At 39.7% G+C, this 17058-nt stretch overlaps 1 protein-coding gene across 2 annotated transcripts; it reads left to right on the plus strand.

Moving 5' to 3' along the window:
• Positions 1 to 11527: 11527 nt before the first annotated feature.
• Positions 11528 to 15453, plus strand: LOC106648230 (cytochrome P450 CYP12A2-like). Of its 2 annotated transcripts, none has more exons than XM_014364951.2 (9): positions 11528 to 11839; positions 12080 to 12333; positions 12396 to 12633; positions 13142 to 13338; positions 13417 to 13618; positions 13696 to 13852; positions 14092 to 14340; positions 14877 to 15095; positions 15166 to 15453. In XM_014364951.2, the coding sequence occupies exons 2-9, from the start codon at positions 12126 to 12128 to the stop codon at positions 15271 to 15273; spliced, it is 1578 nt and encodes a 525-aa protein (XP_014220437.1). In that variant the 5' UTR covers positions 11528 to 11839; positions 12080 to 12125; the 3' UTR covers positions 15274 to 15453. The 2 variants fall into 2 exon arrangements, with proteins under 2 accessions (XP_014220437.1, XP_014220438.1); XM_014364952.2 differs by having other exon boundaries at positions 12107 to 12333.
• The last annotated feature ends 1605 nt before the right edge of the window (positions 15454 to 17058 follow it).

Here is a 17058-nt window from a genome sequence, read left to right on the forward strand (position 1 = left end):
CTTCAATGTCTACTTTAAAACAATGCGCCGATTAAAGTTACATAAATTGGATATGAGCTTACTTGATGCTATCGTAAATGGTCCTCATTTGGTATTTAAGAAATATATTTTTCAGTTTCAAGCCTGTTGAAAATGTCTAAGCAAAATTATGTTTACAAATTACTACTATATGCAAATGCAGACGAGCATGTGCTACTGAACGAATTCATAAACATAGATATGCGTATCATCAGTTCGTTTATGCGAAGCTCGTCCTTCAAAATCCTCATTTTGAAAGCCCTCGATATTGTTTTCACAGTCGCTGCTTTGCATATCGAACTTTGGGATAAATTTGGACACTGCACATACACAGGCGGAACTCGCTTTCGCTTCTCACGTGCACATGTGTACTAAAACTCAAAAACAAGTGGATGCGCATATATGCGCATACAGACGTCGAGTCTAATGAGTTTAAGTAAACTCTCTCTAGTCCACAATCGTAAAAAAACAACTTTGCCGCAAAAATTAAATTTTGCACAGCTGAAAATAAAAAAAAAAAAAAAAAAAAAACCNTTTTCTGAAAAAAAAAAAAAAAAAAAAAAAAAAACTGAGGGTAAAAAAGCGGATAATCCGGCGTGGGTCTCGTTCGCAGAGGATCGAAACGGCTCGGTAGTGTGGACTGTGCGGGAGCAGGGGGCACTTGTGCGAGCAAAAAAGCGAGAATTTTTTCACCGGCAAATAAAAATCAAACTCGATCAAACGTGCGCTCCGCTAAACTATTGGACAGCGGCTTTGGCATATGAGCTCGAAACGCTCGTGTAGTGTCGGCGCTGACTGCGAGCTGTAATGGTACACGAAATGCAGCCCTCGTAAAAGCATCATCCTCGATACGTAAAAAACACGCACTCGGCGCCTGACGATCCCTCGGATAGGCAACTAATGTTGACGCATCACTTTTTAACTCACCCCCAGCTCGCGCCGCTGCGCAATGCCGCGCTGCAACGGCACACATGCAGGCCTATATGTGCAGCACGAGGCCTGCTAAAACATCGGCCAAAGAGAGGCCAAGGGAGAGTGCAATCCTTGCAGTTTACTTTTCAATTTGCCGAAGCTTTATCCCGGTCAAAATGAACGATTAAAAGTTTCACCAGAAACCACTAGAGTGGCGGGGGTACGGTGCGAGTCACACGCGAGCTCTTTCTCGCTTTCGACGGCCTATACGTATGGGAGTTTCAGCGATCTACCTACTTGACTCGGTGCTCATACATATGCGCTGCGCATCATACAATTTCCTTCAATGAATCTTTCTAGCCCCTGTGTATTCGCGTACACATCGTCGGCAAACCACAACCGCGCTTGCTGTGTGCGAAGAGTTTTCCATGCGTTTATGAAAAATCACTTTTTTAAATATACATAAAACGCTAAATATATACGAGACGAGTCGTACATTTTTTAACGAAAAATGCTTTCAAGCGCGCTAGGCCTGTATTGCACTCGCCCATAAGCACACACGCACTTATATTCTCTACCTATACGCTAGCGCGCATGGAAAATCCTTTGAATACCAGGTGGTTTACTTCGGTACGTGTGTATGTTTTATACGTAAAAGCCTAAAGCGCAGAGCTGGAAGTTTGTAACTCTGAAAGCGAGCTCAGTACATGGCTGTATATGTACACATATAGGCGAGACTGACCAAGCTGCCAGGCTCAAACGAAGCAAAAGCATTTCTGAAAATAAACTTGGTTGTTTATTATGTTATCAGCGGTACAAGCTGCGCAGTACCCAATTTGCAACGCATGCTTATTTTAATTTTACCTTTCATAATGTGCATCAATGTGTATTTCTGCCTAATAGTACGAGAGTAATCACTCAATTATGTACGGTAACCATCGATTTTCTATTTTTGCAACGAATCGATTGTAATAGATATGCTAATGCTGAAATCCAGTGTAGAGTAGTTTAATAAAATTATTCATTAATACTATGCAGTGTCTTCATAGGTATCTGACTTACTTTTTATCTTATAAGAAACTTAATCTAGGAGGAGATCTAGACAAAGTTACATTTACTATTTTGACGATATATTATTTAATTGTCTACTAAGAAATTCGGAAATTGACAACCACATCAAATATGCTGTGAAAGAACTAGGATATCTTATTAGATATTGAACCATGAAAAAAAGTGAACAATTATTTGATATAAAATTTTTCCAAATAAAAGGTTTTAGTGAACAAGGAGATTTAATTTGTAGAATCAATAAAATTCAAAGATTTTCAAGCCTTTATGTTGGGAAATCCACAAATATGTACTTTTAAAATAAAATGATACGTATATAAAATTTTAATTTCATTGTTATTTTTATATTATACTCAATAAGTTAAAATAAGATATAACGGCATGAAACCTTCATTTGGCACAAATTATTTTCTTGTTTTAGATCAGATAAGTACATTAGAACCGATTTGATTCCTAATCCGGTTCAATTTTGAAATTTTCATTGAGTTTATACATTTTGACAAACGATAGCTGATACGTTTCCGAAAATATCATGAAATTGCAGTCTACATTTGCAGTCAGTCACTTGGACTGTTTTTAGTTCATAGTGGATAAAGCAGTGTCGCAACGAATCGACACTAAAAAATAACGCCCGCCGAAGAAAACAGGCGAACAAATTGTAGAATATGTCTTTCTCTCTCTTACTTTCGAGACGTACATGGCGGCGGCGGCAGAGTACTCTTAGGAATGTCATAAATCACGCTGTCAAATCAATCGGCAGCATTTGGTCCTTTTTCTCCTCTCCATCTGACGTAGTCGTTTCCTTTAGGAAAAACGGCGTTTGAAGGGGGTTGCCGCGTCGAATTTATTATCGTCTCGGCTGGTGGTGCTAGTGCGAATTCAGTTTTAACAGCAACAGAGAGCAGCCACGGCGTACAAAATTTACCGTTTATGGCTGGCACCCCTCACCCCCGCAGCACGTATATACATACATACATACGCGCGCCAGGCAAGCACACACACAAACTAAGAGCGAGCGAGACTTTATGCTCTCGCGTATATTACCCCTTTTTCTGACACCACTCTGGGAAAATGGGCCTCTGCCGAGCATGCGTTGACTCGTTGATTTAGAAAAATAAGATGAAATTTATGATATTAGACGGGAGAAGTGTTGGTGCTCATAATGGAAGCATAAGCCATGTGCTAGGATTAATCAATTTTTTGTGTCACTTGTTCGTTAGTGTGATTAAAAGAAGAATTTTTTAATAAGAAAATCGTCTCACTTGACATGAAAATTTTCTTTCAAATTTACGATGATTTATTAATTCATTGAATCATTGCTACTTCAAAATGAAGAAATAAAATAGGATTGAATTTGACAGGGCATGCCAAGCAATTGCCGAAAGTCTAAAGTTGGCCTTGCAAAACATGTACTACAACTGACTTCCTTCGAAAGTGATTTTTTCCTCATTATTCTGCGAAAATATTAACAGATCTTTCCTGTTCACGAAGTCGTCGGTCTGTCGAGGATACGGACAGCACAGCAAGTAGCAGTAACGAATCCAACAAAGCGAGGCTCAGTCGAGTTGCTTCTATGTGTCGCAATTAAAACAAGGATTTCGAGCGTGATGCGTGCTTCTGCGATATGGCCATATTCGTATATACAGTGGACTAGGTTGGATACGCGCAAAAGAATTGGTTTCGCAATAAATAACAACGCCTGTAAACGTCTCGCAAGTTCTCCAATAAAGAAAGATAAAAGGGTCAAGTAACATGTAGACAAAGCGACGCTTTTCCTGCTTGAATGCACACAACTGCAAGATGCGGCGCGCAAAGAGACACACACACGTACATGTGTATACGTGTAACTGCGAAGGGCGCACTTCGCCGTTCCGACAGTCAATTTCGTCGGCAATTGCGCAAGTCTCGAAGGTTGGCCCGATGCTGGGTATATCTGAACTTGCCTTCTAGTTCGAGTCGATAATATGATTCAATAGACGGCTTCGCTCTGCGACGTGTTCGAGCGCTTGTCAATAAGATCCCACGAGCTAGCGAACAATCAACGCCCGAAATCGGAGAAACTATGTGCACGTCGCTCGACATATATTGGCGAAAGCAAAAGTAAGTTTTTGCCAAGTTACACGTCGTAACACGCGTTCCCGAGGATGGAATAATTTGCATTGAATAGACCCTGCGATCTGTGTTATATGTACACTGGGCTCTCCCCCCCATTCGGCAGCGTAGCGGAAAATTTTCATTAGCATAAAAGCTGCGCGTACACGCAACGACAATGGAAACAAGTTGTTTTGCGCGTGGACGTGAATCGGCTCATACCCAGTTTAATTGATAGTGAGAGGTTTGATACGACAAATAAGACGGCTCAATTCACCGAGTATAAATGCCCTTTGGATGCGTCGCGATAAAGAGATATTAGCCGGGAAAAGCTCGACGACTGATAGTCTGGGCTGAAATCAATTGCTCGATTATGTCTACTTCTAATTGTCTCTTTGACGATTTTTAATTCAAAGAAAGTAGCGACGACTCGTAGTCAAACGACGCCCGATTAGTATATCTCGTGTGCAGCAAGAACTTAATTGTGTCGCACGTTTGCAGCGCGCACACACGACTTTCAAACTTACGTACATGTGCGTTCGCGTATTAAATATGTAAGGCACGAAAGAGACATGTATGTACGTACGAGCGTGTACTAGCAAGTTTCACCTATACGTACGTATATAACTTATACACGTGCGCAAGAGACCACTTGTCGTCGCGCACGAGACGTAAAACGCGAGAAAATACCACATGAAGAGCAGCCGACAGGCTTTTTTTTAACTTTGCCTTCTCTCTACGTATATAACCCCTTGGCCCAGACAACTTGACCTCAATTTTTCTCAGTGCGAGTTTCAAGAGTGTATAATGCTCTCGATTCTAATGTGTGTACGTGTGTGTGTAAGTTTGTGTGCGGGGATACAGTTCTAAGTACAACTACACACACGGCTGCACTAGTAGTAACCACAGCAGTCAAAGTCCCTGATTATGTCGCATTTTTTGCGAACGAGTCGTCGCTGTACAATCATTGGCTGATCCCCGTCAAGCTTCCTCGGCGTCTCTGACATACTTTTCTCGCGCTTTGAGATTATACGCGCCCGAACGAGTAAAATAATTGCAAGATAATTTTACTCCACGCAGTGCACAGCGTATTTTTTTAATTTAAATCGGCGCGAGATGCGATCGCAGACCCATGGCACCCTTCGAAAGATGAATTAAACTGAAAATATTTTCTTCGTAATACATAAACAGATTGTTCGTCGGGGATGCGAGCTTGCAGCCACGAGCGCAAGCTCTGGATGTGTTTATCCCTGATGCAGAGTCACGCAGCGCGCATAGTCCTCCAAAGCCTGCCGCGCGCACTTTGCTTTCATATTTTATCCGACGATAAACACGTACACATGAAGCAGTTGCTCAGTCAAAGCTCGGCTTGGCGTGCATTAGTCGCTAAATATCCCCCCCGTCATTCAAGCTTGTCAAGGTGTATTATTCATCGAATCTCGGGGCCCGGAGAAAGATGCGCCCTGGAATATAACGCTTATACTTATCAGAGGATCAACTATGGCCGGGGGATTAGACGCGAAATTCTCGATCGTAATGGAAACTCGCAAATTGGATTTTCCGGTGTAATAGCAGTCGCATCTATTGCCAACTCTCCGAACGCATATAGACACAGGGACACGCACTGCAGAAGGGGTTTCACGGTATAAAAGTGTCGATGACCTTATTTCCCGGCGCTCCTCTAACGATATTTTCAATTTGCCATTTCTGTAATTTTCTTCGGATCGATTTTTCTCTCCAAATAGATCTTTATGAATACGTCTCTCTCTCTCTCCCATCTTAAAATCGCTTATGAAAATCTTAGCGAAAATTGAACCAATTTTTCATAATCTGAAGCATCGAGATGATATGATTTGAGCTTTTTCAATCTGATCGAGAAAATTTTGCATTAATTGAGAGCCAAAAAATATTCGATCAATACGAACTATCAAAGTAAAAGCAAACTTTAACGAAAAATGTGCATCTCATAATGTCTGGGCCTCTTTATAGCAAAATCCACTGCACTAGCGCAGGATCTAGCCTCTGTTTTTCGCGTGCCGCGTTTGTTCGATCCTGCTAAAGACTTGAAGGTATAACAAAAAGATAAATAGAAGCAAGTCCGACGAAATGGCGCATTGATTGACTGCCGGTGGCAAAGGAGAGAGAGAGAGAGAGAGAGAAGAGAGCGAGAGGGAAAGAGAGAACGCGCATCGATCGGTATCGCCTATTACACGCCAAAAAGTTCTTTCCTCTCACTGCTGCTGCTGCTGCTGCTGCTACTGCTGCCGCTGCTACTGCTGCAGTTGAGTCACTTTTGGCGACGTTCCAAGGGAGTGAGAGAACAGGCGCACGAGCTTTCACCGCATCACTGCACTCCCTATAAGCTACCTTTTTCTCTCTTTCTCTTTCTCTCTCTTTCTCTCTCTTTATACATATGTACGTCGAACATACACACCAATAGACATACACGTATAGCTATGGATGTAATATTTAGGCAAGTCTCGCGTGCTTGTACACCGTTTGCGTCGCTGAACACCCGACGAATAGCAAGAGAAGTCTTGGCAGTTTTAGCTTTTTTAGGATTCATGGGCTACTAACCGCTCTTCCCGCTCGAGCCTCTCGCTCATTCATACTACTCTTGCATTTTATTTGTTTTGGCAGTTTGAAATTTCGGATTTTGTCAACTGCCGATCGACATTTTTCGACATTTTTGCTTTTAGATCGTCTACCTTACGCCGTGAAAAGTGTATTTCCAAAAAAAATGTTTCAGATAAATGTTATACTTGACTCTAGGTAATTATGACGAGCTAAAGAGTTCGATTCTTACGACACCAAAAGTACCGTACGTAGAGCAACGTCAGAAATGCATTATCTCCCTGCCGAAACACATAAGAGCTCATTCAATCCGAAGAGAAAACTTTTATCTAACGGCCAAATGGGTAAGAAATTATCCGCGTAGTCGTATACTCTGTGGCGTAATGGGTCATTACATCGTAACAATTTGTTATAGCTTTTAGCATGCTTTACTTTGTGTAGTTAAAAGCATCCCAGTCTTTAGACTTAAACAAAAGATTCCGAGTATATATCGAAGCCTATAACGTTTTGCTGAGAATACCACAAATTTGGTCTTTATCGCTCGATTTCACAACCGAAATAGTAAAATATTACAATTCAAATTTCATTCAGTGCTAACATTGGTGTGGTTAAAAAAAAACTTGAAACATCGATTTTTCGATCATTTACAAACAAGTAAAGTAAAAGTCTTTTTTTGCTAAGGATACCCTTTATAAAAGCAGATTTCATGAGTACTGAATTGTTACTTTTAAAAATAAATAACAGTACTTTTTAAAATATCTACGTAAAATGTGTACATTAATAATTATTTCAAATTTATGAAATTAGTACAGTAAACCAGTGAACAACTATAGTAAATAATGGAAACAAGTTTGAACATTTTTTATTTTTCCAAAAATTTGGTGTCAATTTTTGAACTAAGCGAATTGGAAATATCGTTTGGTATGTATCAAATCAAATGAGAATGCGCATGAGAAAACGAAAGATATTACTTCGCCGCAAAGTCTAACATAATCAAAATATTTTACTCGAATGAATAACGCCTGAGGTTGAAAACTCACTTCAATATCGCCATCTATTCTATAATCCATGATCCACCCATGCTGTTTGCAAGAAAAAAAAAGATTATTATCACGTGTCCAAGCTCAGTCGTGGGTACAAATGGGAAAAGCCGCCGAATTGATAAAGCTGCATCACAATCAAATAAACGCACTCTCGAAAAAGCGTCGAAGAGCAAAACTCTATAAAGAATCGTAATGGGAGTGTATGTAAAAAAAAGAGGGGTAGAAGTAGAAATGGTATTACAACGGGAGCAGCGACACGTCACATCGTCATGATTAAAGCATCGTCACAGGCTGCACAGCTTCCTGCACAGTCATGACTATCCATTTACGGGAATAGCTGCGCACGCGAAAGCTCATATAGTAGCAACTCACACAGACGCACGCGCTCGTATACACGCGCACTCGCAAAAATGCTGCTCATATATAAATGACCAGTGTACGCATTTTTGCCGCGGAATAAAAATCTGCTTGGTGTCGTGCAGGACGAGGGTGTGAGAGCGAGACATAACTAAAGCACCGTGACATTTATATTCATTCGTGGTTCCGCTTTAAACTCCACGAGTCCAGCCCGCCCTATCCTCTTGGATCATCTCACTCTCTCCTTTTTCTCTCTTTCTTTCCCTCTCTATTTTTCTCGCAATTACGCATGCATATAGCTTGTATCCTTTCCGTTTTTTGTTCCTCTTTTCACCTCTCTATCTCACTCTCTGATGTCGCGATGCATTTTACTGGGTTTTTGAAATTTTATCCTCCGTGCATCGTCATAGCTGTACACACACGCTTACGTATTTTCGCACATCTACTACTTTTACGCGTGTGCATTCTCCTTTTTTAAAACTACACACAACCAGCGAGAGGACTCGCACACACAGGCGCGCCAGCGCTGCGGCTTTATAAAGTCCATTTTTCAACGTTATACTACTTTTGTGTAATAATAGCTGGCTGCACAGCAGCGGCGCACGATTCGCTTTGAGCTTTCGCGAGTGCAAGCGCGTAGGTACACACACGTGCTCGGTAGCGCGCTTAGCCCTAGCTCTATACTTTCGAAAGAATTTCACGCACGCCCGCGGGATTTTTTCGCAACACACAAAATATCTTGAGTATTAAGCGCAAGCCACCACGACGTTATGTCTCGCGCGCTCCTATAAAATGTATGTACGCACATGTACGTTATACTTACACTGCCAGCCGACGAGCGTACTGAAGGAATACGGCTTTACTTCGCTCGAGCTTGCGGAAAAATGTATGCGCGACCGAGAAAAAAGCCGTAAGCGTGATTTTAAAAAGTGTATCATTCGCCAGCGGTGACACACTTTTTAACTTATGAGTATTCAAAAAGTAAAGGCCAGCAGCCAAGTTGTACAAATAAAAAGTCCAATACTCGAGCTGAAAAATTGTTCAGATTCAACTTCTGTTTGGGCATAGTGAAGCATTGCTTACTCCAAGCAGATTTGTTGCCTGTAAAGATGACAAATCTCAAGCTACATGCAGCAAACGAAAAAGCAAATGAACCCAATTAATAGAGCAAATACTTTTAACGATAGTAATTTTCGCCCTGAAGGAAAAGGAGACTGTCTCAGGCACATTAAGTTGAACTGTATAAGAGGCCATGCGACGCTTTATATTTTCACTTGGCACATGCACGTCGCCGAGTTTTACTGGATTCACCCTCTCTGGTAGTCACGGATAAAGGTGTACTTTGTACTGCTCCCTTCGTTCTTGCCGCTTGCATTATATAATATTCAAGCTCGCTCCTCCTTCTTGCCCTCGATCACAATTTTTTTTATTTCATTTTTTTTGTTTCTTTTTCACTTCAAGGCTGCGTACACTCGAATACGTACGCGGCTTGCGCCATATCTATGTACGCCCATAGTCGGTCATCGGACAATGCTTGTGCTCAGTTTTTCTCACCAACAAAATTTTTTTTTTCCATCGTAAAAATCTACATGTTTTTAAGAGGAATTTGGATGGGCGTTGTTAGAATTGTATTTACATGCATGCATATTCATTATTTATGGCAACGAAATTCTGGAATTCAAGAGCCACAAAATTATGCGGACAGAGGAAAGTCTCTGTACGTGCGGTAGTTTTCTGTGTGCATTGCTCGGCTCAAACGCGTCATATTTGTTTTCCCCGACGGGAAGCAATTCAATTTGGGATGGTTCATTTTAATACGCTGAATTGATTGAATTAATCTTTTACATTCACCTTTTCAGCATTAAACTTGCAAGCCAACCTTATGCTTTATGCTATCGAGCAAAGTGAACGTATGTGGAATGCACCCGAAATGTGTTAAAAACACATACTTACATTTACTCCAATGGACAAACTAATCTAAAACTACCAACCACCCAAAGTAAAAGTACCTAATAATAATTTTGAAGACTTATTCGAGTTCTCTTTTCAGCATCATCGTGTATATGAACCATGTTGTTATTACGAAAGAGTTGTTAAAAATTTAATTTTCGATTGTATATAGAAACGTCTGTAATTCCCAGGGAAATACAGTCATTGCGACGTCATTGATTGTTTCCTTTAATCAAGATTTTAAAAGCCAAACAGAAATTTTATAGATTCATAAAAGAGCTCGCGAGTGCGAAACTGCTTGGCGTTATATACTAGACCGTGTGCTTTATCACTTGGGAAAGACCTTAACCGCGCGCCCCATATTTCGTACCTCGAAGAATGTAATTTTAAAGCGATTTCTGCGCTTACACCCACTTTAACAACGCATAAAGAGTTGTAAATTGTTTTTATCGACTAGAAAGAAAAAACGGGGTTTAGCAGAGAAAATATCATGCACTTATGAGGTAGAGATGATGAATGAAATAAAAAAATGTCTACCAAAAGACTCGAGGGTGCAATATAAATGTTGCATGATTTATCGGAAGATATATTTGCCTTTGTTACTGCTTTTTATTCATTTCCTCAAAATAAATCTGGATGAGATACTGACAAAGCATAAGCGAAGTATTTATTAAATATAATTAAGTAATTTTTTGTATAGGATATTGGAAATTATATTTTTTAATTGATAACATTATTAAAAAAACTCCGTTCTTTTAATTTAATTGATTTTAACCAATCTAGGTTCTCTTTCAATAATCATTGAAAAATGATTGATTCAGATATATCTATAAACAGATGATTCATTCTCAAAAAAATATTTTCATACATTAGATATATTTCCAATCAATAATTCTTTCACTAGAATATCAGCACCGAAGCTTTTTGATTGTATTACTTTTTATTAGAATTTAAGTTCATTAAAAAAAGTAATTTTCACTGTGAAACCCGTGCATTGTATTAGTCATAACTTTAATATCAATAATAATTATTAACATTGATGTATATGTATAATATCGGAATTTATAATTACAATGTTTATCCGTGATTTTGCTTCAAATTTGTTAATTAGTATTAATTTGATAAAAATAATCAGATAAACAATTTGTTGATACCGTACTGGTATTGATTGGAACCAGTTGCGTGTTATTATTCAAAGTAATAACTTCGCAATCTATATTTGCACGAATTACGAAGCAATAATGTATTGCAGAAAATACGAGAAAATCTAATAATCCATATTTGAACGAGTGAAAATAATATTAAACGAATCTTGCGCGATTCAAGGTAAGAGATTCATGGTCAATGTTACGAGATTCAAGTCGGCAAGAACCGGTATAAATAGCTTGCAAATTTTTCAACGCGTCGCAACGCGTATGACGAGTTAATCAAGGCTGCGGGAAGTCACTATTACTACGCTTGAAACTTTCAACAAGCTGCTTTAAACATGATTTCATTCAATCGCGGTGCGATGTTAATGCTTGCATGTGCAGAGCAGAAACATTCTAACCAGTTGTAGATTTGAACGTAATATTTTGTGCGCGTGCTTCAATAGTTTTTGTGAAAATTTTAAAGATGCAAAGTGAAAAACTTTGTGCGCATATAAAGTTTTCAATCAGTATTATAGTTTAAGTACTAGTACTTTAATAAAGTGATAAAATGGTTATGATAAAATGATAAACAGATACAGAAAAGTTGTTCATGTTTACTGGGAAAAATTTTGCAAAATCAAACTATGGTTATATAGTAATTATTTCTAAAGATACAATAATACTTCAATAGATAAGGTAAACGTAACTATATTTTTACTACAAGCTTCTTAGGATAAAAATTTGTGAAGTACTTCACGGTCATCAGTGAGTTATTTTGTTATGAATGATGTAAATAAAACGTTAAATAGATCATCTTATTGGGGTGTTAAAATTATTAATATCTGCACATTATCAAATTAACCTTGATAATTTATCACATATAAAATTTCATTATCAATCATTATTGCATATGAATAATTATTTTCGGAATTGCAGAAATCTATCAATCACATTTTTCGTTAGATAAATTTCAACCAAAACAATGATGAATCAGATAAAGCCAACGATACGGATATTCAGAAACTCTCCTGTAAATTTGACAGTTCCTTTTTTGAATGAAAGTACCGCTGCCTGCATTTCCAACGCCAAAAACAGCACTGTGGATATCGAGGCTAAATCCTATAAAGAAATACCAGGCCCAAGAGCATATCCCATCGTTGGGAACTTACTTCGATTCTTACCAAAAATTGGTACGTTTCTAATAAGTTTTTAATGCTAGATCCTTTTAAAAAGAGAAAAAAAATTTTTAAAGGTAAATATGGAGATATGGCGATGGATGAGTCTTTGCTCGCTTTTCGCGATGAGTTTGGTCCATTGGTACGACTCGAAGGTATTCCCAATCGCCGACCAGTTATTTTTCTTTTCGACGTTGATCTGTGCGAAAAGATGTATAGACTCGAAGGTGCTTGGCCTTCTCGCGTATCTATCGAGTGTTTGCGCTATTACTCCGAACAAAATAATGACATACGCGACCATGGCCTGAGTGTTAGGTACGTAAATGCACGTTTTACTGAAAAATAATTTTTAGAGATAAGCTCGTAATTGTAAAATTTTAGAATTTATATCGATTGTTCACATCGACTATTTGTATTCTTTTATCGAGTCTTTTTTTTGATTTTTTTCTTTCATTGTTTTCTAATGGACGTACACCGCAGAGTTTCGTGCACGATACAGCGGTAAAAAGATAAAAGAATCACACATAACAAAAAAGAAAAGAAAGAACAACGACGACAAGGCGCCCACAACCGTTCGCTATCCGGATTTATTTGCATTTCCGTAAAGCTTTTTGCATGGCTTCGCTGCTATTTCTAGATCTTCCTTTTTTCTTCTCCCTCTGTTCCATTGTGCGGCAGGGATTGCAGCTTAAATTTTGTCAGCATTCTAAACGATGTATATGCTAGTGCATAATGCAAATGACAAAGAGCAATTGTGAACTTACAATGGTTATTATTAAATGCGAAATCTTTTATTTTTTTCATTTTTTTGTTCTCAATAAAGTCAGGGGCAAGAATGGCACGACTTCCGAACTCGCGTCAATCAACCCATGATGCAGCCACGAACTGTGCGCCATCATCTCACTCAAATCGACTCGGTGACCAATGAATTATTGGACAGAATGGTTCGAATTCGAGACCCGCACAACTTGGAGCTGCCGGCGAGTTTCAATAACGAGCTTAACAAGTGGTCCTTGGAATGTAAGCTCGTGAAATTACACACGTTTCTCGTACAACAGTACACATAACGATTGGTCAATTTTGTCTTGTCGTCCACAGCTATTTGCTTGATAGCCCTGGATCATCGACTGGGATGTTTGGCCGACAATCTACCCCAGGACTCGGAGGCTCAGCGCATGATCAACGCCGTTCACGAGATGTTCGAGCTGATGTACCAGCTGGAACTGCTGCCGAATCTTTGGAAGTACTACAACACACGGAAATTGAAGCGATTTTTCACAGCGATGGATACACTAGTCAAGTGCGTATATTTGCGAATCGCAGGAGATAAAAGTGAGGGCGTTCGTCCCGATGTAATTTCGTGTCGCTTAATTGCAGGACCGGAAATAAGCACATCGCAGCCGCGATGGAGCGTATAAAGCAGCAAGGCCCAACGGAGAGCAACGAGCAAAGCATGCTCGAGAGATTGTGCAAATTTGGCGAGAAAACGGCCCGAGCAATGGCACAAGATATGCTTATTGCCGGAGTTGACACGGTACGCCACATATATACACACTTACATACATCCGCGTGGCGCTTAATTTTCAATCGATACCGCAACGAACAATCGTATCTTTGCATCTTAATGGGCATCGAATCGTACGCGCGTCGTCGCAACGCGCGCAAGTCGGAGGAGAATAAAAAAATTGAAAAAAAAGGCCCGACGCATCGACTGCGGCCTGTGTGCCAGCTAGCGGCGTTTAATGTGGCATTGTTTCTCTTTCGCTTTTGCAGACTGCGAACTCGGCTGGAAAGACGCTCTACCAGATAGCCACGCATCCGAGGGTACAGGAAAAGCTGAGGGCCGAGGTGGACGCTGCGCTGCCTAGCGCCGATTCGCCGTTCACCGCCAACACGCTCAACGAGATTCCATACTTGAAGGCCTGCATTAAGGAAACTCTCAGATTATCTCCGATTGCCCTGGGGAATCTCAGGACTATGAATAAAGACGTCATTCTGGCTGGTTACAATATTCCTAAGGGGGTAATTTTGAACTTGTACTCCTCGCGCGAATTATCTTCGCATTATATGTATATGCGCTCGCTCGCTGGCGTATCGTCGTAACATAATTTTTCCTAGTCACCTATATAATACGCAGCTCGCTCGGAATTTTACTGGGAAATATATTATTTAAAATCTGCTGGGCCACTGGGGCCCAATTGGCTGATTAATCGTGCGGCGATTCTTCGAAAACTTGTGGAACAATCGATAAAGGCGCGCAGAGTCCATGATGAAACTAACTCGATACGACTCGTCGCCGATGCAATGAGTGATATGCGCGCAAATGACAAGTGAACGGATAGCAATTAAATTCTTTCGGTCCATCACTCGATGCTCGCGCGCCGATGGCAGAGAAAAAAACATTTTTCAATTATAACTAGTATAGTAGTTCCGTTAGTAGACAAGCAAGCCGATGACTAGGACGACGAGTGAGCGAGCGAGGGAGCGAGTTTGACGATTAAAAAACGGGTCACGCGCGTACGCGCAGCCGCTGAACTGCTTTGTTTGCTCGTTTGCAGATGGACGTGATAGCCTGCCACAGTATTCTGAGCATGGACGAGAAACACTTCCCTCGACCGAACGAGTTCATACCCGAGCGTTGGCTAAAGGGCTGCGAGGACACCGTGAGGCCCGGCAAAGACGCCCATCCGTTCGCCTACATGCCCTTCGGATTCGGGCCGCGAACTTGCATCGGTCGCCGTTTCGCCGAAGCCGAGATGGAGGTGCTCATCGCCAAGGTATGAGTTAACATTCGTACGTGCTCTAAATTAGCGAATCAATGATCACTTATTAACCCCGAGTTTATAGCTTATCAAGCGGTTCAATTTACAATGGAATTACGGACCTTTGAAAATACACAGCAAATTCATCAACAGCGTTGGCACTCCCTTGAGGTTCAAAGTCATCGACCGTTAAATGTAATGAAACTTTTATAAAATGATCGAGATTAACATTCAATGACAATTTTTGCCCTTCGGCGATGTAACATTTTTATACAGAGTTTTACAACAACAAACAAATGTTCAGATCTACGATGATTGATAAATTGATAAATAAGCAAACAAGTGTTCGTGGGAGAGATGATTACAAATATCATTTTAATGAATAAGTTATCAAAAGTTGTGATTTATTTTGTATACCACTAGTACGTAGAGGGACGCATTTCAATCAAGAGTTTTGTAAAACTCGAGTCCGAGCCGCAGCGGGCTATTGCGAATTGCGACCCTCTAAAACCAAGAAATGTAAATCTCTAATGAGTATAGGTATTAGCGACGAGCACGAGCAGCTCCCGTTCATTCGTATACGTATAGATGGTACATGCGAATCACGTAGCACGTGTATATATGCGAGCCAGAGGGTCAGCTTGCGGACTGTACGCGCGATGCAATTCCCTTTAATTTTCTCTCTCTCTCTCTCGCTCCGGACGTCTCTCTCTCTCTCGCGCGAGCTAGACAGATGGAATAAGTCTGCGAAATCTCAATCAGAGACGCGTCGTCTCTGGCCGCTGATGAGCTTGGTCGCTGTCACGCGCGACATTAACTCTCGCCACACCGAGTCCAGCACCACGAGGCGAGGCGTGTTGTCATGATATACGCTACACGCGTCACTTGATTAAAACCTTCCGACCGAATGATAAATCTCGTTTATTATCTCCATTCAGATCTTTGAAATATTTTTTTTTTACTCTTCGAAACTTTTGCTTAATAAACAACTAAAGACCAAGTGGATTGACAATTATTAAAACATCGCAAATTACAAAACTTTCGTATACATCAAGTTTTTTTTGAAAAATAATTCATGCATTTCTCAGTTTGTGATTGCAAAATGTTGAATTCGATAACGCAGCACCGGTAAAAGTAGTCGCACTAATTGTCATTTTAGATAACGTAATTTTCGTTAAAATTTTTAAACAACTAATTATTTTAAGAGATCAAATATAGCCAGGTGGAAATCTAGGTTACTTGGTATTTTTAAAAAATATTTCCCTCAAACTCGCTGGAATTTTGTCTTCAAAGCAAAACTACATTAAAATGAAAATAATCCCGTCTCGTCTAATTAAATTTTTCAAAAAGTTATTTGAAAAAGACTACATCATTTTTTTTATATTTACAAATATATCATTAATTTAAGCCTATTTCACATAAAGTACAAAGTCGTTGAAGCAAATGAAAAAAAAATTTTTCGATTATCCCATCGTAGATAAAAAGAAGTAAGTAAAAATTCAAGTATAATAAGAATATCATCTGAGTAGCACCAGATAGAAGTATTATATTGGACAGATGCTAGAGTATATGGTAGAACACAGACGTAATATATATGATAATTTTACAAGATATCAGGTAGTTTATGAGAGTAAAAAAAAGGGAAAAATTCAGGCTTAGATCAGAAGACAGGATGATTACAATACACTCGTTTTTGCGCAGAAGTCATAACCGACACTGAAATGTTACCGAAAATACGTGCAGCATGTACATGCTATCAGAATTGAATTTTTTCAAAAGTTTAATATTTTTCATTCGCAAGTTTTCATGAACAACTCAGTTATTTCTATTCAGCTTCAATTCAAAAAGGTACCTGAAAAACGTCTAATTTTTTCACCAACGGCAGCATTTCAGCGTACTTTTTTTCCCTGTGCGTTCAAGTCTGCCAAACTTTTTTTCCATTTGATAGGCAAAGATTTCATATAGTAAAGTATTATAG

Source organism: Trichogramma pretiosum, unplaced genomic scaffold, assembly GCF_000599845.2.
Source record: "Trichogramma pretiosum strain Unisexual culture from Peru unplaced genomic scaffold, Tpre_2.0 scaffold24, whole genome shotgun sequence".
Classification (NCBI taxonomy): domain Eukaryota; kingdom Metazoa; phylum Arthropoda; class Insecta; order Hymenoptera; family Trichogrammatidae; genus Trichogramma; species Trichogramma pretiosum.